This window comes from Ochotona princeps, chromosome 3 (assembly GCF_030435755.1).
Source record: "Ochotona princeps isolate mOchPri1 chromosome 3, mOchPri1.hap1, whole genome shotgun sequence".
NCBI lineage: Eukaryota > Metazoa > Chordata > Mammalia > Lagomorpha > Ochotonidae > Ochotona > Ochotona princeps.
The window spans coordinates 25,082,557-25,106,619 of record NC_080834.1 but is presented as its reverse complement, the minus strand read 5'-3'; the positions used below and the strand labels follow the sequence as shown (position 1 = coordinate 25,106,619).

Sequence of the window (24,063 nt, the reverse complement as noted above, 5' to 3'; positions counted from 1 at the left end):
CTGCTGGCCAGCATCAGAGCCTGAAGCCCAGGGGTCCAGTCCCACTGCTCACATACATCTCCTCAAACAGGCTGGGGCTTAGCACTCATTTGTCCTTAATACCCCATCCTGGGCGCTTTCATTACACAAGCTTTTCCCGTTTTCAGAGCTGAGTACTGAAAATCGCTGCCTGAAAATCGCTAGCAACTCCAACAGGCAGCCTGGCTTCCCGCAGGGACCGGCCCTTCTCAGTGGGAAGCTTCCCTGCTTGTTCTCTCTGAGCACCGAGGACAAGATTCCACAAGCGAGCAGAGAAGATGCGCTGTACCAGCAAATCCCCCCACGGCAGCTCTCACTACTGCCAGTGGTCACTCTGAGCAGCTCCTCTCTGCTCCCTGGGCCTTCCCACCCCGCCGGGCACTGCCCCTCAGGAGGGGCGCGCTCACCTGAGGATGTCCCCCCTGTTGAGGTTGAGCAGCACATTGTAGCCCTGGAACTCGGCCTCGCCAGCACAGGAGACGCCCCTGTTCCGCAGGTCCTGGTACATCTCCTTCAGACTCTGCAGGCACTTGGTCATGTTCTCGTTGTTGATCTTGGCGTCGAAGGAGGACATGGACTCCTCACACATGAAGTGAGCACAGTGGATGTGAAACCGGGTACACTTCTCAATCAGGGACACGGTCAGGGGATCACAGAGGTGCTGCTGCGTGATGTCCTAGCCACAGGCAAGGGGAGGTTACGCTCACACACACGCCTCCACACTCAACACCCTCTCCTCAGACACACGCACTCCCACGCAGAGTCAACCACAAGATCCCAGCTCATTATGTTTGTCACATTTCCATTCCAACCCAAGCCCACAAAGCACATTTTCACAGGACTCTGTAAAGGTTTTGCAAACATATGAAACGCAGAAGGTTAAGGTCAAAAGGTGTACAAGTCTGCTTTGGCGATTTACATGCACTGCCAGTCTCCTTAGCAGAGGTACCTTCCGTATGCCCCGTGTGCGGTTCCACACGAAGTCGTACCAGTCCCGAAGGCTGCCCTCCTTCTGGTCCATGATCTGCGTCACCAGGTAGTCCATGGTCCTGCTGAGCACGGCCGAGGGCCGTAGCTCATGTGGCAGGGGCTCCTCCTGGTCGGCGGAGGAGCGGCTGTACTCCTTCACAGCTGCCGCATGGTCCACCTGGAGACAGGGAGCAGGATGCCATGCCTGTGTGGCAGGTGCGAGGCTGGGCTCCCAGTCCAGGCAAGCCACACAAGAAGGGGAAGCCACACACTTATACACCCAACAATATATCCAAGATCTTGGGCTGGCATTGTGGTGCCACAAGCAAAACTCATTCCGAATGAGCATTGGTTCAAGACCCGGCTGCTCTCTGTCAATGCACCTGGGAGAGCAGTGTAAGATGGTCCAAGCACACAGAACCCTGCTACCCACATGCGAGCCCAGATGAAGCTCCTGGCTCCTGCTTCCAACCTGGCCCACTACAGGCTGTTGCTGTTATTTGGGGAGTAAACTAGCAGATGGAAGATCTCTTTTCAAAACAAATAAGTAAATAAATGCCACTTTACCATAAATAAATAAATAAATAATCTGTTCAAAGATTGTAATCAAAATTCAAAAACTAGGAGCAGGAATTGGGGAAAGGCGACAAGCTGACATTTAGGGCACTGACATCCCACAATGGGAGTGCCTGGTTCAAGTCCCAGCTACCCCACTGGCAATCCAACCACCTGCTAATTGTGCCCTGGGGACACCAGATGATGGTCCCTGCCACCAGTGAAAGGAACCCAACCCTGGCTTCCCCAGAGCCAGCAAAAGAACCACCTCCCTCCTGCTGATTTGTTTTTCAAACATTTCAAAATATTGAAAAACTACAAAAATTGGGGAACTTGACTTAAGCAAGCATGGTAGAGTTAAAACTGGGGCTGTCATAGGCCAGAAGTCGAAGTGAAGCAACACTGCCCTAGCTCCAAAGACATGTCCATGAGGACTTCTCAGCCGTGTTCAAATGCCAGGCAGAGCCTGCACGGTCCAAGAGATGGCCATGAGACGAGGAAGGGCACAGCAGGGCCCAGGGGCTGGGGCCTAAGCTACAGACAGAGGCTGCAGACTCGTGGCTGAGAGGAGACCCAGAGACATTCTGTACTTGTCCTCCAAAGCGACGCCCGCTGCCAGGCTGGGGACGCCACACCATGGCGAGGAAGGTATGAGATCACCAGCTGGAGAGAAGGGAGGCTCTTCAGCAAGGAGGAAAATGAGTTAAATTGATGCATATTCCAGGCAAACAACTTTCCAGCTCAGGAAAGGTCACAGCGTCTGATGCAGTGACCAGATCCTGAGGACCTAGCAAAGACGCTAACAATGCCATCACAAAGCTCAAAGATTACAACAGCTCACTACTAACCACAGAAACCAAGATTTACGTAATGAGCAACAGGCTATCGTTTTCAAAATGCTTATAAAGGGTTTATTATTACACAAAAAAATGCTCTTAATTTTAGGTGGGAAAAATATATAAAATCGTATTTCCAGAATAATCTGGAATGTGCCAACTGAAAAGAGTAGAAATTAAATTATAAAATGTAAAAAATATTAAAAAAAAATTGTTGGGCCCAGCACAGTGGCCTAGTGGCTAAAGTCCTTGCCTTGAATACACCAGGATCCCAAATGGGCACCGGTTCTAATCCCAGTAGCCCTACCTCCTGTCCAGTTCACTGCTTGTGGCCTGGGAAAGCAGTGGAGGACAGCCCAAAGCCTTGGGACCCTGCACCTGCTTGGGAGACCCAGAAGACGCGCCTGGCTCCTGGCTTCAGATCAGCCTCAGCACCGGCCGTTGCAGCCAGCCACTCGGGGAGTGATTAAACGGACAGAAGATCTTCCCCTCTGTCTCTCCTCCTCTGTGCATATCTGACTTCCCAATAAAAAATAAATTTAGAAATTTTATATTAAAAAGTAAATAAATAAAAAATAAAAATGAATTGTTTCAGCTACAAATGTAATTTTTTTTTATATTGGAATTTTGCCTGGAACTCCATTCAGATTTCCCACATAGGTAAGCAAGGACCCACATGTGCTGCTTTCCTAGGCACCAGGCACAACAGCAGGGAGCTGGATCCGAAGTGGAGCAACAAGAACCTGAACAGGCACTTATTGGCATGGTGGTGTTACTATGCCAGCCCCAGCAACTTCAATCTTGAGAAAACCTAAATCCATCTTTGATCAAGTCTGAGCTGCACCTGCTCAGCAAGCAGCTGCAATTCCAAGAAACTACAGAACCCCTCCCCAGCCCCAACATGGGCAGGAACACAGAGCCCACCTGGTCAGTGCCTGGGATCACTTCAAACACACTCAGCTGGCTCCGGGTCTCCCGCATGTAACGCTCCTTCTCGGGACACATATCAGGGCAGGTCCCCACGAACGTCTGCGCTCTGTCCAGGTCGGTTCTTTTCACTCGAGCTAAACAATATCAAGTACAGGGTAAGGACACACAACATGGTGGACAGGAACCTACAGACGCATGTTTTCACCATGACACAAGTGGGAAAAATGTGGAAAGCACAAATGACAGAACCAACCCTTGTTCCTAAGGCCTGTGTCAAGGCCTTTACTGGGCTTGCCCCTCCCTGCCCTTACAGAACCAACCCTTGTTCCTAAGGCCTGTGTTGAGGCCTTTACTGGGCTTGCCCCTCCCTGCCCTTGCAAAAAGCAGTTCTTGCAAAGCCAGCATCCCAGATGGGCACCAGTTTGTGTCTCAGCTGATCTACTTTTTCGTTTTTGTTTTTTTAAGATTTATTTCATTTTTATTGGAAAGTCAGATATACAGAGAAGAGGAGAGACAGAGAGAAAAATCTTCTATCTGATGGTTCACTCTCTAAGTGGTACAACGGTGAGAACTGCACCAACCTGAAGCCAGGAACCAGGAGCCTCCTCTGGGTCTCCCACGCAGATGCAGGGTCCCAAGGCTTTGGGCCGACCTCAACTGCTTTTCCAGGCCACAAGCAGGGAGTTGGATGGATAGTAGGGCCACCAGGATTAGAACTGGATTAGACTCGGGCCCGGCGGCATGGCCTAGCGGCTAAAGTCCTCGCCTTGAACCCGCCGGGATCCCATATGGGCGCCGGTTCTAATCCCAGCAGCTCCACTTCCCATCCAGCTCCCTGCTTGTGGCCGGGCAACGCAGTTGAGGACAGCCCAATGCATTGGGACACTGCACCCTTGTGGGAGACCCGGAGGAGGTTCCTGGTTCCCGGCTTCGGATTGGCGCAGCACCGGCCCGTTGCGGCTCACTTGGGGAGTGAATCATCGGACGGAAGATCTTCCTCTCTGTGTCTCCTCCTCTGTGTATATCTGGCTGTAATAAAATGAATAAATCTTAAAAAAAAAAAAAAAAAAAGAACTGGATTAGACTCAAGCCAAAGACACTGCTGCAAGGCAGTGAACGAGCCCTCAGCTTCCCCCAGGACCCAAGAGAACTCTTCCCTCAGGGTAAGTATGCCATGAGGGAACTTGGGAACTGGATTAAAATCCTAGCTCCGCCCAGCTGCTAAGATCTTGAGGCTGGGCGAGTTTGGGAGAGGTGCAGGCCTTGGGTTTGGGGGCAAGTGCCGCTCCCTGCAGAATGGCGGCTGTGGGGGGTGCCCCTGCCGGGTCGGACCCAATGCTGGGGACTCACGCCAAAGACACTGCCGGAAGGCAGTGAACGAGTCCTCGGCCTTGGGCGGCCAGTGCACTAAATGGTGCCAGGCTTTGCTGCTGGCCATATGGTGGCGAACTCTGGGGTTTTTAAGATATGTAATTGCTGCCTGGGGACACCTATGAATAAGGCCAGTTCTAGTGTAGGTGAGAGGTGAATTTTGGGTGATTCCTAGTGACAGGGTCAGGAAAGTTTCAGGCATGCGTGGGGACTGAGACCTGGTGGTTTGGAGGGAAGTATCCAGAAGATAATTTGGGTTAGACAGATTCACCAGCCCAATTAGGAACCCAGAGATGGGCTGTTAGCATAGAACATCACTGATCGCCACACACCAGCCCACACCAAAGCTATGGATGGGGGCCTCTTTGGCAGTGTTGGGTACCATTACCCGACTGGGTGGTGGAGTGGTGCAGTGGTCACATTTGGCAGGGTCAAGACACTATCCAGCCCGCGAGAGAACTTGGTCTGGGGGTAGACTCTGTGGGGTTGTGTGGGCCCAACCCTGTGGAAATACAAGTCCCCCTGGTTAGCTCGCAAGCTGGGGTTGCGAAGGACTAAGCTAGGTGTGACCATGGCACCAGCCAGCACTCATGGGTAAAGGAATTCAGAACAGTCTGGGTAGGTCAAGGCAGCAGCACCCAAATGTGCATCCTAAAACAGGATGTGGGGTGGGCCGGGCTGCAACTGGAAGGGGGCAGAATGGGCAGAGCCGAGCAAACCTTAACTCACAAAAAAGAACAGAAATCCAGCTGGAGCACAGGTCATGCTGAGCTAGGCTCTTGCACCTACTGGACTGCGTGAGCCAGGGACACTAAGCCACAGCAACTAAGGCAGGGGCCAGGAAGGCGAGGGGCTCTGCCAAGCTGAGTCAGAGCAACCACTGCCTGGGAATAGGCCCAGTTGGGGAGCTAAGGGGACACCCTAGCTGGGTTGAGTTTCCCACCAAGGAGCGCATGGGCTAGAATGGGGGCTGCATTCTGATCAGGATACAGTTGTAATCTCACATAGCGCAAGTGTGAACTGGGACTGAAAGCACCAAACCGGCCTAGACTCCAGCACCATCTTGTGCTCTGCAGGACCAGGGTAGATGTGTGACAGACTAGGCTAGGTCTCAGCCCTTACTGAACCATGTGTGAGCTGTATGTGGGTATGGAAGGGCTGTGGCTGGGCTGAAAGAACCAACAGCAAGAACCAGACTGGGTTGAAGGACAGTCAAGAAAACCCACTGTTGGAACACACAGTAGCTACCACATACACGTGGTGAGCGGAGCCCGGCCAGAGAGTTTTGGACTTTTGGTTCTTTGACCTGCTGCCTGGGAGGCTCCCTCCTGAACCCACAGTGCTTTGGGGCGTGAAGCACTGTGCTTGCTAATAACCTGATCTGGGAACACCTCTAAGTCTCGTTGGGGATCCCTTCAATCAAAATGGAGGAAACAGAATGCTGGCAATGAGGGAATCCCAAATGAACTTGAGGCTTGCACCTATGGTCCTTAGAGCAACCACGGGCAGGTGCGTGATTTACGGCTAGGAACAGGCCCAATCTGGGAGGTAAGGGGACACCACAACTGGGATGAGGTTCCCACCAAGGGGTGTATGTGCTGGAATGGGGGCTGCGTTCTATCTAGGAAACAGTTGTAGTCACCCGAGGCACTAGTGTGGGCTGGGATTGGATGCACCAGGCCGGTTCAGATCCCAACACCATCTGGTGTCATGGAGAACCAGGGTAGATGTGGGACTGACTAGGCTGGGTCTCACTCCCCTACTGAGCCATGTGTGAGCTGTATGTGGGTATGGACGAGCCATGGCTGGGCTGAAACATCCAACAACAAGAACCAGAATGGGGTGAAAGCCAGCCAGGAAAACCCACTGTTCCTGCTAGGACAGGAGGTGAACCGAGGAGGGTTGGCTCAAGGACCCCCTGGCAAGCGCAAAATCTGGCATTGGGAGGGGTTCTGATGGAGGAGCCTGGGCAACTCCTCTGGCAGGACACAGTCCCTGCAGGTAAGCGCAAGAAGCATGATAGGAAACAGCCCAGAAGAGGCCATGGAAAGTTTCCCACTGGCATACATTCGGCATGGGTCAGGAGCAGACCAGGCTGAACCTGTTCACATCACCCACTGGCTAATCCAAGCACCAGAACAGAGTGTGGGTCGGGCCAAGTTCGGTTGCAACACATACTAGTACACATTAAGGAATGCCAAGGTGAGATGAGCAGTACCAGATGTGGTTGCAGCACCCAAACAGCACATGTGAAAACCGGGGGGAGGAGGCAAAGCTGACAGGGGAATGTGGACTCCCCTGCTGGACAACTACTTCCATTGGAAAGTGTGAGTCGGGATGGGGACAGACCAGACTAGGCAAGGCTACAACACCTGTGGGCTTGATGTGAGCTAGACAAGAGAAGGGCCAGGGTAGGCTGTTTCGACTGGTGCAAGCAAAAATGAGAATGGGTGAGGGGATGGTTGGGCTTAGCCGCAGCATCAGCTGGCAGAAGCTGGCACTGGGAGCTAATTCTGTCAAGTCAAATGCCAGAACCACTTAGAAAGTGCATAATCTGGCTTTGACGCACCATGCCGGATTAGACCACAGCACAGTTTGATGCTCCGGAGGACCAGGATAGACGTTGGACGGGCTCGGTTAGGCCTCAACCCCATCTGAGCCATATATGAGATATACGTGGGTATGGACGAGCCGGGGCCGGGCTGAAACTCTCAACAGCAGGAACCAGAATGGATTGAAGAGCGGAGCTGGCCGAAGGACCTGCTGGAATGCGTGAAGCCCGACACCATGAAGGAGTCGGAGGGAGGAACCTGAACAGTTCCTCTGACAGGACACTGACTCTACAAATAAACACAAGAAGCATGGAGGTAAATAACCCAGAAGAAGCTTTGGAATGTGACCCACTGGAATACACTTGGCTCGGGTTGGGGCAGACCAGGCTGAGTCGGTTCATGTCATCCACTGGCAAGCCCAAGTGCTGAAACTGGGTGGGGGTCTGGCTGGGTTTGGTTGCGATAAAAAAAAAAAAAAAAAAGTACAAAACACAAAATGCCAAGGTGAAATGGCCTGTGCTAGCAGGGAATGCAACACCCGACCAGCACTCCTCCCACTGGTTTAGGTGAGAGACGAGAGTGTGATGGGCAGAGCCGGGGAGAGATGCGATACTCATTGGTTCCAATAGAGGTCGGGGCTCAGAAGAGAACCAATCCAGGGGTTAAAACCATCAGCTGATCGGAGTGATGGACGGTGGCGGGCACTGTGCTTACTAGTAGTACATGTAGGAGCCTGGACTGGGAATGCCTCAAAGTTTTTTTTAGGGGGATTCCCCTGAACAAAATGGAGGAATCAAAGCATTAATCAAAAAAAGATGGAAAATGGAGTAGATGAATCAACCACCTCAGCTTTATGCTTGCAGCGGAAAACTGGACAAGGGGAAACCCTAAGACGGACTATGTCAATCAGTGGACTCTGCACCAGCCTCATCATACCTGGACTGTTGCTGATGATATGTTGGAGCTTCTAATTGATCGAGGTGACGCTCTGCTGGCTCTGCCTACAAACCTGAGAGGGCCTCCCTAAGAGGCCGTTGAACTTGAACTGGACAAGTGGGATGATGGACTCTGTATGGTGTAAACTTTTAATTAGGGAACCTCAACGGAACTTGAGCTGTGGTTATGCATCAAGGTGAAGGAATTCATGATGGGGGAAGGGTTTGGGGTGAAGGGGGGGATCCCAGTACCTATGAAATTGTGTCATGTAATGCAATATAATTAATGAATAAATGAATATTAAAAAATTAAAAAAAAAAAAAGAAAGTGCATAATCTGGGAGTGGGAGTGGCCTAGTAGGAAAATAGTGGGCACCTCCCTCGGGGTTACCACTCCCACTGGAGAGCACGAAAACCAGGAAAGGCACCTGCCAGTATGTGTGTGGGCTGAATAGTAGGTTGGTTTGGTTGAACTAGGCTTCAATGCCCATTGACATGTACGAGAGCTAAACGGGATGTGGGACAGACCTGACAAGCCTGCGATACATACTGGCAAGCATGGGAACCAGGGTATGGGGCAGAACTGGTGGGGGTTATGGGGAGTCGTCCCAACTAGGCTGCAGCTCCCACTGGTTTGTGTGACGACCGAGTATGAAGTGTGTAGGATTGAGCTGGACTACAACACCCGTTGGCTCACGAGGAAGACAGGGCTGGAAACAGAACAAACCCAGCAATCCCAACGACCAGCATGTGCATAAGCTGATCGGTGTGACGGACGGTGTTGGACTGTGTACTAGCAAACTCGTGCAAGAATCAGGCCTGGGATCATCTCAGATGAAGTTTCTTTGGAGATCCCTCCAACTGAACTGCTGATCTCAGAACCCCAACCATGAAGAGACTGTCAGCCAGTGGACTCTGAATAGGTTTCAATGCGATTGGAACAGTGAGAATGGCAGCAGTCCAGAACTGCTGAACTATCAAAACTGCTTGAGCAGGACCCTCGGAGCGCGCCTCCCATTGGGGATCTGGGATGGGTGGGAGGCTGGGTGGGGCTTTTCCCTGTGTTTCTCCCCTGACCCCAGATACGGGGAAAAATGATAATATTAGCGTGGAAACAATGGTATTACCCACTTTCACCCTGTAGCCCTTGACCGTTTGTACCCTAATCAACTATGTAAGAATACTAAAAAAAAAAGAAGAAGAACTGGTGCCCGTATGGGATCCCGGCATGTGCAAGGCGAGGATTTCAGCTGCCAGGCCACTACACCACACACCAGACCCAGATGATCTACTTCTAATCCAGCTCCCTGCTAAATGTCTGAGAAAAGCAGGGGAAATAATACAAGTGGGCCCAGCGCAGTGGCCTAGCGCCTTAAGTTCTTGCCCTGAACTGGCCCAACGCTAGCCATTGCGGCCATCTGGGGAACAAACCAGTGGATGGAACATCTCTCTTTGCATATCATTCTCAATGAGCACCACTACATCTAATGCCCTGCTGTGAGAACTGCTGGGAAGCTTCCTGATCAAGTGAAGCAGCCCCAATCTAAGCACAGGCCAGGCACCAATAACTCCACAGTCCCCACCTGCACACCTCGGATGTACCTAAACGGATAGTCACACTTGCCTAACTATCTCAGGTGTTTTTTTTTTTTTTCCTATTTGAAAAACGAGCACAGGGAAAAAGACACTCCACTCTACCCATAGGTCCACCCTCCAAACGCCAGCCGCAGCCAGGGCAGAAGCGAGCAGTCTGCAACTCCACCTAGCACCCTGAGATCCGAGGGCTTGAGTGGCTGACTGCCGCTGCCTGAGCATTAGCAGGAAGCTGCACCAGGCCTCTATCGGGAACACCCATCCCTCAAGTCATCAAAACATACTTGTTGAAAATTAATTCACAGCGGGGCTGGCATTATGGTGTAGAGGTAAGCCCACTACCCATGATGCCAGCATCCCATACGAGCACAGGTTTGTGTCCCAGCTGCTCCACTTCTTATCCAGGCACCTGCCAATGCACCTGGGAAAGCCAACAGAAGAAGGCCCATGTGCTGGGAGTCCTGCCACTCACAGAGCAGACACACATGAAGCTCCTGACGCTAGCCTGGCCCAGCACTGGCCATTGTAGTCTGTTTCTCCCTCATTCTGCAACTCTTTCGACAATAAATATATTTTTTTAAAGATTTATTTTTTATTACAAAGTCAGATATACAGAGAGGAGAGACAGAGAGGAAGATCTTCCATCCGATGATTCACTCCCCAAGTGACTGCAACGGCTGGTGCTACGCCGATCCAAACTCAGGAGCCAGGAACCTCTTCCAGGTCTCCCATGCGGGTGAAGGGTCCCAAGGCTTTGGGCCGTCCTCAACTGCTTTCCCAGGCCACAAGCAGGGAGCTGAATGGGAAGTGGAGCTGTCGGGATTAGAACCGGCGCCCATATGGGATCCCGGTGCGTTCAGGGTGAGGACTTTAGCCGCTAGGCCACGCCGCCGGGCCCTCAACAATAAATATTTTAGAATAAATAAATGGATGGATGACGTAGGCACGTGCTGCAATAGTTAAGCCCCCATCCTGGACACTCATGTGCCTGGTTTCCAATCCAGCCTTTTGGCAATGCCCCAGGAGGCAGACCACAGTTCAAGTGTTTGAGTTTCTGTCACACCGGAAACTGAGACCAACTCCCACCTGCTAGCTTAAGACTCAACCAAGCCCCAGCTGTTCTCGGCATTTAGTTATTCAACCAGCAAATGGGAGCTTTTTCCACTTATCTCTCTGGCTTTCAAATAAATGCATATTCCTGGCAAACAACTTTTGAACATTAACATATCAATTCAGGAGCAGGCAGCCCTGGCTCATGTTAGCATGCCGGGTTCACCACCTGGCCCCGGCTCCTGACTCAGCTCTGCACAAGAGCAGACCCTGGGGGGCAGCGAGAACAGCTGCTAACAGTAGGCTGCTGCTGTCACCCCGGAGGCCTGGGCTGAGTCCTGCCCAATCCTGCCCACTGCAGCCATCCAAAAATCTGTTCAATGCAAACATTCAAACACTTGACACCTCCTTCGCCACCCTCACCCAATATAGCAGAATATCAGGAAGGTCCTACCCACCTTCCCTCATACCTCAACTCTCCCCACCCTACTCGGTGGTCCTCACGGGTCTGCATTCTTGGCAACTATGTAAGCAACAACAAGGAATCACAAAATCATAGGTACCTGGCCCTCACCTAAGTAAGCAGGCTACCACCACTTAACACTGAATCATAAATGAAACTCAATCTCACAATGTCATGACTCAAAAAAGGGGTTTCATTTTGAAATAATCAGAGATCACGTCAGTGATATAACACACAGCAGCTTTGATGAATGTGCTAAGCAAGCACCACAGCTGCTCCAATTCTTCTTCCAGGTTTTAAAGAAAACAACTATGGCCAGCATGATGGCTCCAAGGCTAAACCCTCACCTTGCATGTGCCAGGAGCCCATAGCGTGCTGGATGTGTCGCAGCGGCCCCGCTTCCCTTCCAATTCCGTTTGTGGCCTGGAAAAGCAGTCAAGTTCGACCCAAAGCCTGGGGACCCTGCACCATGTGGGAGACCCGGCAAAGGCTCCTGGCTCCTGGCTAGGCTTAGCCCTGGCCGCTGTGGTCATTTGGGGAGTGAACCAGTGGATCAACATCTTTCTCTCTCCTTCTCTCTGTGAATCTGCCTTTCCAATAAATATAAATCTTTAAAAAAGAAAAGAAACAAAAAACTACTGGGCCTGAACAGTGGCTCCACAGACTAATCCTTCACCTGCAGTGTCAGCATCCCCTAGCCCTCCATTTGTGTCACAGCTATTCCACTTCCCTTCCAGCTCCCTGCTGTGGCCTGGGAAAGCAGTGGCAATGTCTTGGGACCCTGTATCCATGTGAGGAACCCAGAAGAAGCTCCTGGTTTCAGATTGGCTCGACTCTGGCTGTTGCAGCCACTTGGGCAGTGAACCAGCAGATGGAAGATTTCTCTCTCTCCCTCTCCGTAAAATTTGCCTTTCAATACATAAATTTTGAAGAAAAAAAAAACCCTGCTAAAGTTTAAACATAAGGGCCAAAATTCATATATATATATATAAAAATACATGGCTTCCCCCACTTCCTTTCCTTCTGATATTTCACAAAACTCACGGAAAACGGAATAATTATGCTATTCCAGTGCGAAAATTACTTGAAATCCAAGGAATTTTTCACTGCATGCACTCTCAGCAGCTGTCTGTCTACGTCACACTTGTCATGCAACCACATCCTGGAGGTAAAAATCATCCCCCACTCCAGCTCAGACTTCCCTCCTCCCTCCAGGTTCCAGACACGTCTCAACTACTTTACGTGTGCACGTGTAGATTCCCACCCTTGCAACCAGGGGAGACCATCGCTGACCCAAGTCCAGAAGGAGCAAGCACCTTCCAGGGGCTCCCGAAGGTGCTGCAGGGCCCAGCTCCGCAGGACGCACCGTACCTTGGCGCATGATTCGGTCTCTCTGGTCAAGCAGGCGGTACTTCTCCTCCGACGTCTCGGCCACAGTGCCAATGAGGGCGCTCAGACCTTCCGAGCCCTCGGACCCAGAGTCGAAAGGGTCTCCCTCAAATGGGTGGGCTTTCTGGAGACTCTGCTTCTTCACTGGAGAGCTGCAAACGACAGAGCATGGGCCTCCCATGAGTCAATCCTTCCTGACACTGCCCTTTCCTCTTCACTCAAAATGTTCTCATCCTCCAGGCTGAGTAACTCAACATTCAAACGAGATGACACCTGATAAAGCCGGCACTAAACAACCATGATACATCAGTCACTCATCTATCTCATTATTTTGAAATATTTCGTGCTTTTCAAAATTGGGCGGCCAACACTGTGGTGTGGAGATTTAAGACATGGGCATCCCAACTAAGCAATGGCCGAGTCCAGGATGCTCCAACTCACAGCCAATGAGATGGGAGGGCAGTGCAAGATGGCTCAAGTACTTGGACCCTTACTACCCATGTGGGAGAACAGAATGGAGTTCCAAGTTCCTGGATTTGGCCCGGCCCGGCCCTACCTGTTGGCAGCCAATAGGGCAGTGAGCCACCGGACAGAGATCTCTAATTGCTTTTAAGATTTGCTTGTTTGGAAGTCAGTTACAAAAGATGGGGGAGAGACAGACAGAGAGCTGCTAGTTCATTCTCCAGAGAGCAGCAACAGCCAGGGCTAGGTCAAGCTGACCAGGAGCTTCGCCTGCGTCTCCCACGTGGCTGGCAGAGGCCCCAGGCATTGGGCCATCTCCCATCACGCTCCCACACACAGCAGCAAGAAAGCAGACTGGAAGCAAGCACAGCCGCCAAGACTTGAACTGGCAAGAACTTAACGCTAGTGTTGCGGGCAGGGGCTTTTCCAGCACTGTACAACAATGCAGCTCTTGACAGCACGCGTCAGCATGCAACTACTCTGATAAAAAGAACAAGATATTCTTACTTCTCTATTTCCCATCCTCTAGCTGAGCTTCAACATTCTTTGAACTTGAATGTCAGAGAATATTGGCTTAATGAGGAAGGAAAAAGCCTAAGACAGCTTCTTTACTACTAACCACAAAACAGAAAGCCTGGAAGACAGAGAGGTCTTCAAACGCTCCTGGAGGCTGGACAAGCTGCAGCCAGTCATGCTGCTGCCTATGACTCGGATACTTCCCATGAGCACTGGTTCAAGTCCAGGCTGCTCCACTTCCAACCCAGCTTCCTGCTAACCTGCCTGGGACAGTGCTTGGGCCCCGCCACCCGAATGAAGACCTGGACGGAGTTCCAGGATGCGGGCTTCAGCCCAGGCCCGTGGCCATGCTGGGAGTGAACCAGCGGGTGAACACTTCTCCTCCCCACCTCCCTCTGTTCTCATCCAAAACATATACAAGTAACTCTCCAAGGTGAGGGTCTGTCAGTGTTAAGACACCACTAAACTACTAACCTGAGCAGACTGCATGTCACATCAGGCTCCACTTGGGATTCCAGGTCCCTGCTTACTACACGCTGTGGAAGGCAACAGGCAAAGGCCCTGACACCAGGTGGAGACCCACATTGAGTCTCAGGTTTCTGTCTTTGGCCTGGCCTGGTCCTTGGTCTGTGGGCACTTGAAGCTCTATTTCACTCAATAAATCAAAACAATTCTCTGAAAATGCATGTTACAGAGCCTGGCACAGCAGCCTGGTAGCTAAAGTCCTCCCTGAATACACGGGGATCCTATATGGGAGCTGGTTTGTATCCTGGGTGCTCCACTTCCCTTCTGGCTCCCTGCTTGTGCCTGGGAAAAGAGTGGAGGATAGATGACCCAAAGCCTTGAGAACCTGCACCCATGTGGGAAACCAGAAACTCCTGGCTCCTGGCTTTAGATCGGCTCAGCTCCAGACATGGCAGCCACGTGGGGAGTGAACCAGCAGATGGAGGATCTTTCTCTGTCTCTCCTTCCCTCTGCAAATATGCCCTTCCAATAAATATAAACAAATCTTTTTTTAAAAGACTTATTTATTTTTACTGCAAAGTCAGATATACAGAGAGAGAAGGAAGACAGAGAGGAAGATCTTCTGTACAATGACTCACTCCCTAAGTGACGGCCATGACCAGAACTGAGCTGATCTGAAACCAGGAGCCTCCCAGAAGGGTGCAGGGTCCCAAGACTTTGGGCCATCCTTGACTGCTTTCCTAGGCCACAAGCAGGGAGCTGGATGGGAAGCAGGGCTGCCGGGATTAAAACTGTTGCCCATATGGGATTGCAAAGTGTTCAAGGCAAGGACTTTAGCTACTAGGCCATCACACCAGACCCAAAATTAAACAAATCTAAAAAAAAAAAAGAAAAAAAAATGTATGTTACCAACAATCTTAGTGGCACAGAGGCACGTTAAACCACCACTACAACACCATACGGAACCAGTTCATCAAGTCCCAGCTGCTCCACTTCCAACCCAGCTCCCTTCTGGTGCTCCTAGGAAAGCAGAGGCTGCCTGAGTTCTTAGGCACCTGAACCCACATGGGAGACCCAGACAAGACTCTAGCTCCTGCTCCTGGCCTGGCCCAGCCTGCATCTGCAAACATTCTGGTAGTGAACCAGTGAATGGAAAAGCTTTGCTCTGTCTCCCTCGATGTCACCCTTTCAAATACGTCAATCTATACCAAACTGAAAAGAACAGAACAAGGCCAGCAGTAACAGCTGTGACCAGCTTCTCCCAGAGAAAACGCCTGCATGGGAAGAACCACCTGTAGGGGGTCCTGTGTAAGTGGAACAAGATGGGACAGAACCAGAGCCCAGTGGCAGTCACTCTCCTGGTCCTCCAGCCTGGCGGACGCCAGTCTCCTAACCATCTGGGCTCTCTCATCCATGCTGGCCACACAGGTGCCAAGGACCCATCCTCTGGACCTCAGCTTTCCCTGCACAAGCTCAAGCTCCCCCTGCTTCCCACAAGCCCTGGGAGGGACCAGTCACCTTTTACTGAGAAGACCACCTCCTGCGCTCCTCACCACAGGCTTGATCAGGGGTGAATGCTGAAAGGGGACTTCCTCCAAGCCCTGGCTGGCTTCACCGTCACCTGGCTGCTTCTCCTTCAGAGCAAAAGACTTCTTGCTGGGACCTGTGGACACAGGGCACAAGAGTCACTCAGAGCTCACCAGCCTCCCTTCCCTGGGGCTGGGAAGAGTCACTCCCACAGGTCAAAGGGCTCTGCATACAAAGCGTCAGACTGTGAAGAATACATGGAAACTCACTTATTTTCTTCTTGTGCCAAAATATACTCATGTCTCCATGCAAAGTTTTTCCCTTCTTTTTAGCAAGGGCTGCGGATGCCTGAAAAACAGATGCCATCAGGAAACCAAGGGTAAGAGGACTGAAAACTCAGCCCTACAGACAACGGCGCAGCCTCTCCGCCCACTGTCTCCCACTGTGGCCAGCTGTGGCCAACTCCTCATCTCCTCTATTTCACCAGCCTGTGTTTGCGCTGCCCTTTTTGAAACATCAACTCTGCTGTGAGAAAACCCATACACTTGGCCTATCACTCAGTAAAAAGATTCTCACCAGCTGATTACAAACACAGAAACAGAAGAACAGCCAAGTCACACGGAAACACAAGAGCAAATTGCAAAACGACACACATAGCACGTCTGGCAACTGGGGCTACTCCTCAGTAACAGAACAATCAGATGAATGGTTCACAGTGGCAACATTTAATAAATCACATACTAAAAGAAATGTTCTACTGGGAAATAGGTACACTGCAACAAGCAAAATGTAAATGAGTTTTTAGCATTACCCAGCAAGCCACTAAGAAAGTTACCTGATATATCATAGCAGAACACCAATATGTATTCTCTGGGGCCAGTGTGGTATAACACGTAAGGCCACTACCTGCAGCATCCCCCATAGGCACCAGCTTGTGGCCCAGCTGCTCCACTTCTTATCCAGCGCCCTGCTAATATGCCTGGGGAAATACTGTGGGCCCCCGCCACCCAAGGAAGACGTCCAGCTGAAGCTCCAAGTTCCTAGCTTTAACCAGCCAGCCCCGACTATTGCAGTCACTTGGGGAGCACACGGAAGAAGTTGTCTTTTCTGAATAAATAAATCAATCTTTTAGCGACAGCATACAGAGATTTAAAAAGAGAGAAGAAAATCCTAAAAGCAGGGGCTTATATGAGCCCAGCAGCACTATTCCTAGGAGCCCAAAGGTCCAGCCACATTTGAAAGGCTTAACAACATGTGATCCATCCACGTGACAGTGTTATTAACCCATGAAATGGAATGAGACCTGACACAGGCTGCCCCTGCTAATGCACCTAGCAAAGAGGGCCCGAGTGTCGGCCCCTGCACCCAGATGCAGCATATGGCTCCCGGACTCAGCCCTTGTGGACATCTGCGGAGTGACCCAGCAGGTGGACAATCTCTCCTCCCTGCTATAACTCCTCCCCCAACTCAAAAAGAGGTCATTTTTCAAAAACGAAAATAAAATAGCTTGAAAGTGAGTTTGAAATAGGGTAACAACGGGAAGTTTAGAGAACTCACATGATCAAAAAAATGCACCACTGCGAGCTTCTTGCTGCGCCTGGTGTAGATGCGCTGCACCTTGGCGATCTTGCCGAAGTGGTCCTCCAGGACGGCCCTGTTGTTGAGATAGTCGGGGATGTTCTTGCACTGGATCGCAGTGATCTCTGTGGGCGACGAGCCCCCGAGGCTGTCCACGCTCTCACTCCGCTTACTCTGCCTCGCAGGGGTTCCTCGCAGAGAATCTACAGGTGCAGACAAGGACACGTGAGCTCATCACTTCCAAACAAGAGAGAGCTCAACTCACAAGATAGGTTTCCGTGGAATCTAAGATCCACTTCCAGGCCTGGATGAGGATTCCTAACGTTCACAGGGGTTTTACAGGAGAACCAGACTAACACCGAGAGAGCCTGAAGGGGACCCCTCTGCGCCACACAGAGGGGACCTAAGGGAACCCGGCCGCACGACATGCTGACAGCTCACCTTCCTTTTTGTCCCTGCCTTCCACTTCTTCCTCCTTACTCACACCTGCAAGCCGGGAAGGCGCCAAGACAGATGGGCCCCCTCCTGGGATGGCCATGTGGTCACTTTCCCCGGATCCCACAAAGCCGGTGTCCTTTTTCAGCTCCTTGTTTCCTAGACGACCTGCTTCTTTATTGCTTTTGAAAACATCCTGTATCGTACGACCAAACAACGTGCCCCCTCTGGGTCGATGCAGGCGGACGACGGGTCGTTTGTCTGGGGGGTGGTCACCTCGGGACAGAGGATCCCAGTCCTCCAGCAGCTCGTGGCCATGTCTCCTGGGAGAGCGGTCCTGGTCCTCCTTCCTCTTCACGCCTTTCACAGGGCCAGGGAGTGGCTCCCCCTGGGAAGCGGCCTCTTCACAGCCCTGCCTGATCCCTGCCTTACCGCCTGGGAAGGGCTCCCCGACAGACACGGAGGGAAGGGGGAAGGTGCTGCTACAGCTTCCAAACACTGGCTTCGAGCCTCTCTTCTCTTCCTCTGCATGCTGGCCAGACAAGGCCGGAGGAAAGGCAGACGATGAACTGCTACTGTTGACTGGTTTCGGAAAGGCAGACAAAGAACTGTTACTGTTAAGTGGCTTTGGAAACGTGAAATTGGAATTGGTGGCTGAACTGCTGGTCACAGGAGGAAAAGAAAAAAGGCCCATACTCCCGGGGCCACTGCTGACTGGGTGGGAAAATGTGAAAAACCCAGAGGTGACCTGGCTCTGGGACTTCTCCGGCTCAGGTTCTGCTGCCAGGATCGGTCTGAAGACCGCATTTTCCAGAGGTTTAAAGCTGAATTCTGTTTTTCCAAAGCCAGGGCCAGGCACTTCCCCGCCTTCTGGTGCAAAAGCAGAGGTACTCGGGAAAGCTTCAGGGTTGGGGGACGATTTAAAACTGAACCCTGTGTTTCCAGGGACAGATGAAGTCAGAGGGCTGGAAGCAGCTGCAAAGGCAGGCGTGTGCTCAAGTCCAGAGAACAGTCCCGTGTTTGTACTCTGGGGGAACCCCAAGGCTGGTGCGGACGAGGACTGGCTGGACTCCTGGGAAAAGCCTGTGCTCTTCCCAGACAACAGGTTGTTCTGTCCAAACAGAGAAGGCTGACCAAACCGGAACGGTGCCTTGGCCTGAAATGGTCCCCCAGAACCACCAGCAGAGGCTGCAAAACCCCCGGGCTGCGGTGCCCCGAAGGGGTTCGGCGGGTTCATCTTCCCCTCCGTTTATTCAGCATCAACGCAATGCACACATTTGGGAGCCTTCAGGCGGCCGGCAGTCCCGGACAGGCTGAAAGACAGACCACACAGCTCCGTCCAGTAACAGCTTGCTTAGGAAGGGATGCTAACCACGTCCCCGGCTCAAGAATAATTACTGAAAAGGCAGGGCACAGTATAGAGAACGGTACAAGTAAATCTCTTTGCTACAGAAACCGCTTAAGATTAAAAAAAAATTAAACCATTTCACTGGGGAGGATAGCCCCAGTTCGCTCCACCCGGGAGTTGCAATGTAACGCCTGAACCACTAGAGCCTTTCAATCTTTCCCCGCGCCCCGATGCCCACCCCAGGAAGTGGCCCAACTGCCCAAGAGCTCACCCGGGAGGACCCGAGGAGGACCGAGGAGGCGGCCGAGGCAGCGAGAGCCCGCGCTCAGGTCCGGGCCCGGCCGCCTCCCGAGCCAGAGCTCTTCCTAAGGGGCGCCCGCCTCCCAGGGCTGGGGCTGGGGCTGGGGCTCCCCACCCAGGACGGGGTCCCCCGACCCCCGGGAGAAGGGCTCCCCACTCAGGACGGGGGCCCCCACCCAGGACAGGGCCCCCCGACCCCCGGGACAAGGGCTCCCCTAGCCCCCTCCCAGAGCGGGGCCTCCTCCACGCGCACCCCGGCAGGGCCTCCCCTTCCCCCTCCGAGGTCGGGGACCCAGAGCCCAGGCCTACCTGCCCGGCCGCGACGGCCCAGGGCGCAGCGCTAACCGGAGAACGGCTCGCAGGACCGTCCGCCGCTCCTGGGCCCACGGGATGCGCAGGCGCAGTGGCGCGAGCCCGCCCTTCCCCGAGCGGCGGACAGAAATCGGAGCGGACCGACTTCCGGTGCTTGAGTTCCGCTTCCCCGGCGGCGCGGCCTTGGCCTGTGTCCCGCGCGGGTCGCGCGGGTCACGCAGGCCCCGCCCCGGGTCGGACCCCGCCCCGGGTCAGGCCCCGCCCCGAGCAGCGCCGCCCCGAGCAGCGCCGCCCCGCCGCCCCTGCTTCCCGCGCCTGGAGGCGGGCTCCGGCGCCCGGGAGCGCTTCCCCGCCGGCTTCGCAGGCTCGAGACTTGGGCGTCTTCCTCGTGGTCTTCGTGGCCTGTGGAAGTTCCCTGTCGCCTCCCAGGTGACAGGACGCGGCCCAGCCCGGCGCTGACGGTCCCCGCAACGCCCCCGCAGCTTTGACGTCGGCCCCCCACCCCCTCACCCCTCCCTCAGGCCCCCCACTCCCCACCCCCTCAGCCCTCCCTCAGGCCCCGCACTCTCCTGCTCTTGTCCCCGCAGCCTTCCTGCCAGACCCCCTGTCTCCCCATGAGTCTGCTGATCCGCAACCTGCAGCGCGCCGTGCCGTTGCGGAGAGCGCCGCTCCGTGGCCGACTGCAGGTGGTCAGGCGCATCCTGGGCGTGCAGGCCTTCGACCTGGGCCTCGTCTGCATGGACAACGGCCAGATGCGCCGAGTGAACAGGGTCTACCGAGGGAAGGACGTCCCCACCGACGTGCTTTCTTTTCCATTCCACGAGGTGAGAAGGTGGTTGCACCCGGCCGCCGGCTTGCCAAGGCCAATCTCCCATGTCCATGCCACCAGGGGCGGTTTCCCATGGCGAGTTTGGAAACTTGAAAGTGTGCCCGAATGTGAAATGGGGCCTACACACCCCACGAGGAACAGTGGTTCCATGGATTCCCCAGTGAACAGGGCAGGGAACCGGCCTCCTCACGGGCCGTCCACAGTAGGTGAGAAGTGGAGCATAGTGCAGCTTAAAGCATGACGCAACGATGAATATTTTAGATTCAGATTAAAACCACCCTGGAAAAATCAAAGCAGGTATGTTTTAGCAGGAAAATGTGACAGCCAGAGGTTAGTAATTTACCGTGTGCATGATTTTGGATTACATGCTTTGCAGCAAAAATTGGAGCAAATTCTGGGAAAGCAATTTGACCATGTAGAGAACTTAGAGTTTTTAAAAGTTGATGCATTTGGAATTACGTCCAGGGAAATGAAAGAAGAAGATAAAATGCTAAAAACATGGCATAAAAATGTATTAAAAGGTTCACTTGTTTTGCATAAAAGCAAAGAAAAACAGTCCATGCTGTCTTAGCAGTGAGGGTCCTCAATGGAGTGTTTGTGTAGAATAGAAGACTTTAGAATAAGATGCAAATGCAAAGGAGAAAAATATCAGCTCTTGTCTATGTGATGATGTGACTGCAGAAGTTCTAGATTTGTGGGATTCCGAATTGCAAGAGATGAGACATGGAGAGGGCCCCATTTGGCATGACAGAACCATTTTATTTCACCATGCATAGTGGCCATGCCATCTCTCCCTACAGGCACACCCTGGCCCTGGCTTAGGGAGTACAGATGGGGAGCCAACTGCCTGCAGGGTCTTCCCAATGAAGGCTGTGGTCTGAGGCCATCTTTCCATTTGCATTTCCTCATTTTCAGAATCTGAAAGCGGGTGAAGTTCCCCAGCCACACTCCCGAGATGATTATAACTTGGGGGACATTTTCCTGGGAGTAGAGTATATCCTTCAGCAGTGCAATCGCAGCGAAGACTTCTACTACTACAACACCCTGGCTGTAAGTGGGGATGCTGGAGCCCAGCATCCTAACAGTGGACTACTGAGGGCGCTGCAGCAGAGAGAAGGGGGTGCCCAGGTCAGATGAAGGAGAGGACCCTACTTTGAAAACCCAGAGGCTGCCAAGGTAGTCTTCCTCATCCCCAGAGGACAGTGTGTTGTATGCTGATGTAGCCCTGCTAGATGAACTTGGCCAAGGTGGGAGGAGTTGAGCCCCCAGGACACTCTAGGTTTGTTTCCCCTTGACTTGAGGCAAAAAGGAACACGGCAGAAGTGTCCCCAAAGGTGATCTGTAGCCCACAATTCCACTGAAAACAGCCATAGCCTGAACTGAAGCCCAGCGAGAGGGTGGGTCTGTCATGGGCACTCCCTGCTGTATCAGTCCCTGAGCTGTGCTTAATTTTCTGACAGGTGACTGCCACCCATGGACTATGTCACCTGCTGGGCTTTACCCATGGTACAGAGGCTGAGTGGCAGCAGGTAAGATCCAGGCTCCCACATGGGGAGGAGCTGTCTGCCAGGTTCTGCTCAGATGGAATGGGTGGGTGACCCACTCCTGTATCCACATGTGGAGGGGACTGCTTAGGGGACTGGGCTCCTGCATTCCAACAGTTGAGAAGGTGCCAGCAGTGTGCCTCATTGGTCTGAAAGCCTCCCATCTGGCAAGAGGACTGCCAGCAAATCCCCCTCCAGCCCTGGGCACTGACCTTAAAGTCTCCTCCCGGCCTCTTCCCCAAGCCCCCCGGGCAAGCTTAGGACAGCAGTCGGTGCGGAAGGGCACTAGCAACCCTTGCTAGAGGACAGTGCTCTCCCGCCTCTTGTTTCAGATGTACCAGAAGGAAGAGCAGGTGCTGGAGGATCTGGGCCGACACCTGGGAACCCAGCTGCAGCCACTGAGCAGGGGCCTCTTCTGATGACCCCCACCCCGGACTGCCACTGTCCCGTAGACATGAAGGTGGGGACTCGGCTCTGTCACAAGGAAGACTTGACCCAGAGTCTAGGAGAAGCTGACATTTTGGTTCTTGTTCTAGAACACTGAAGGTTATTGTAAATGAAGGCTTCTGAGCCCTGGGTGTAAGGGTATACAACATCCATGCCTCCTGGGAGCTGTGGAGCACGCGAGGTGGCGTTTCCTCGGGAGGGACGGAGCCAGTGAGGCTCCTGGACCTGGCTCTCCATATGACCCTGTGACTGATGAGCAGGCTGAAGGGGCAGCCCTGGGCAGCAGAGTACACTGCGTCTGATCCATGGCCAGTGTCAGATACAAGAACATCCTGCCCACGGATCTCCCGGCATCTGTACCTTGTTTGGCCATGGCCTAGACATGCCCAAGAAGGCCCCATTCCCCAGGAGCAGGGCGGCAGCAAGCAGCCAGTCTGTGATGAGCGGGCCCTGCTCTGCAGTCATGGCCGCTCTGGGCTGCTGCTGTCACCATGGCTCTGCGGTGCTGTCAGACATGGGGGCATCGAGCTCTCACTGCTCCATTCCAGTTCCCAGCATGTGCTGCTGCATCTGTCAGTGCCGAACAGCCCGAAGGGGCTTGTGCCCATCTGTGCTGCCATCACGGACAATGGGGACTGGACAGCCCCCAGTGGACGTTCCTCACCCTAAAGCCTATGATGCTAGCACCGTTTCTCAAATTAAATGGTTTACAAACATGAAAACACTCCTCCTACTAGAGGTGTGCCCTGTCTCAGCCTGGACTTCCTGTCTGGTTCTCAGCAACACCCACGGGCCTGAGACTTTGAGTCACGTTGTCCCTACCTGACTTAGTCCCACTGATCATGATTGTCCTCTACCTAATGTCCAGTATGGCAGAGGCTACTGGACATGACCCAAACAGCAGCTCCTGGGTCCACGGTGCCTTGTGAGCAGCTGAAGGGCCCTGAGACCTGCTGGCCTACTTCCTGACACACTCTTAGGCTTCAGAGTGGAGTTCCAGGGGCACCTGGGTCTCAGGACCCAAAGGCTTGGTCCCTGTCTCCCAGCAGTCTAGCAAACTACCACTGGTGTGTCTCAGCCCTCTGTTCCATTGCACCCTTGGGGTGTGCACAGCCACCCTGCCTGCACCTCTGTCCACTCTGCTATGAGTGACTGTGTCTTCTCCCTGCTTCTCTGTTTTCCTTTTTTTCTCTTGATTTGCTATTCCTTTTTTTTTTTTTTTTTTTTTTTAATGAGAAGAAGAGACAGAGATGTCTTACATCCACTGGTTCATTCCCAAAGCCAATCTGAAACCAGAAACCAAGAGCTTCCTCCTGGTCTCCCACGTGGGTGTGGACCCCACGGACTTGACCTTCTCCATCTGCTGCTTTCCCAGGTCTGTTAGCAGGGAGTTGGATGAGAAGTTGAACAACCAGGACATGAACAGTACCCACAGACTGAGGATAAGCCTACTATGCCATGGTGTTGGTCCCAATTCGGTATTTTTATATATTATTGGAAAATTCCCTATGAGTGGGTGACTTCCGACCCAAGTGTGAGGAGAGGCCCAGGTCATCAGCTGGGTCTCGCACCCCTGGCCTGGGCTGCTCCTTGTCGGCTGCTCTGCCCAGAGGGTGGAGTAGGTTTCCTGTCCTGCTCT

General features: G+C 52.9%; 2 protein-coding genes across 3 annotated transcripts in view; one reads left to right on the top strand and one right to left on the bottom strand.

The window, feature by feature from the left end:
* MCM3AP (minichromosome maintenance complex component 3 associated protein) overlaps positions 1 to 18,951 on the bottom strand; it is a 48,360-nt gene extending 29,409 nt beyond the window's left edge. Inside the window, exons 1-8 of the mRNA XM_058661525.1 lie at positions 17,651 to 18,951; positions 17,189 to 17,412; positions 15,901 to 15,979; positions 15,623 to 15,767; positions 12,644 to 12,813; positions 3,303 to 3,442; positions 968 to 1,165; positions 426 to 694 (exon numbers count right to left, since the gene is read on the bottom strand). Of these exons, the coding sequence (XP_058517508.1) occupies positions 426 to 694; positions 968 to 1,165; positions 3,303 to 3,442; positions 12,644 to 12,813; positions 15,623 to 15,767; positions 15,901 to 15,979; positions 17,189 to 17,412; positions 17,651 to 18,881 (2,456 nt within the window). The 5' untranslated portion in view covers positions 18,882 to 18,951. The remainder of the gene's footprint in view (positions 1 to 425; positions 695 to 967; positions 1,166 to 3,302; positions 3,443 to 12,643; positions 12,814 to 15,622; positions 15,768 to 15,900; positions 15,980 to 17,188; positions 17,413 to 17,650) is intronic.
* Positions 18,952 to 20,205: 1,254 nt separating this feature from the next.
* On the top strand, positions 20,206 to 22,910 carry YBEY (ybeY metalloendoribonuclease). 2 transcript variants are annotated; one of them, XM_004594077.2, is made up of 4 exons: positions 20,206 to 20,428; positions 21,349 to 21,483; positions 21,894 to 21,962; positions 22,310 to 22,909. In XM_004594077.2, the coding sequence occupies exons 1-4, from the start codon at positions 20,219 to 20,221 to the stop codon at positions 22,394 to 22,396; spliced, it is 501 nt and encodes a 166-aa protein (XP_004594134.1). In that variant the 5' UTR covers positions 20,206 to 20,218; the 3' UTR covers positions 22,397 to 22,909. The 2 variants fall into 2 exon arrangements, with proteins under 2 accessions (XP_004594134.1, XP_036350770.1); XM_036494877.2 differs by lacking the exon at positions 21,349 to 21,483 and having other exon boundaries at positions 22,310 to 22,910.
* The last annotated feature ends 1,153 nt before the right edge of the window (positions 22,911 to 24,063 follow it).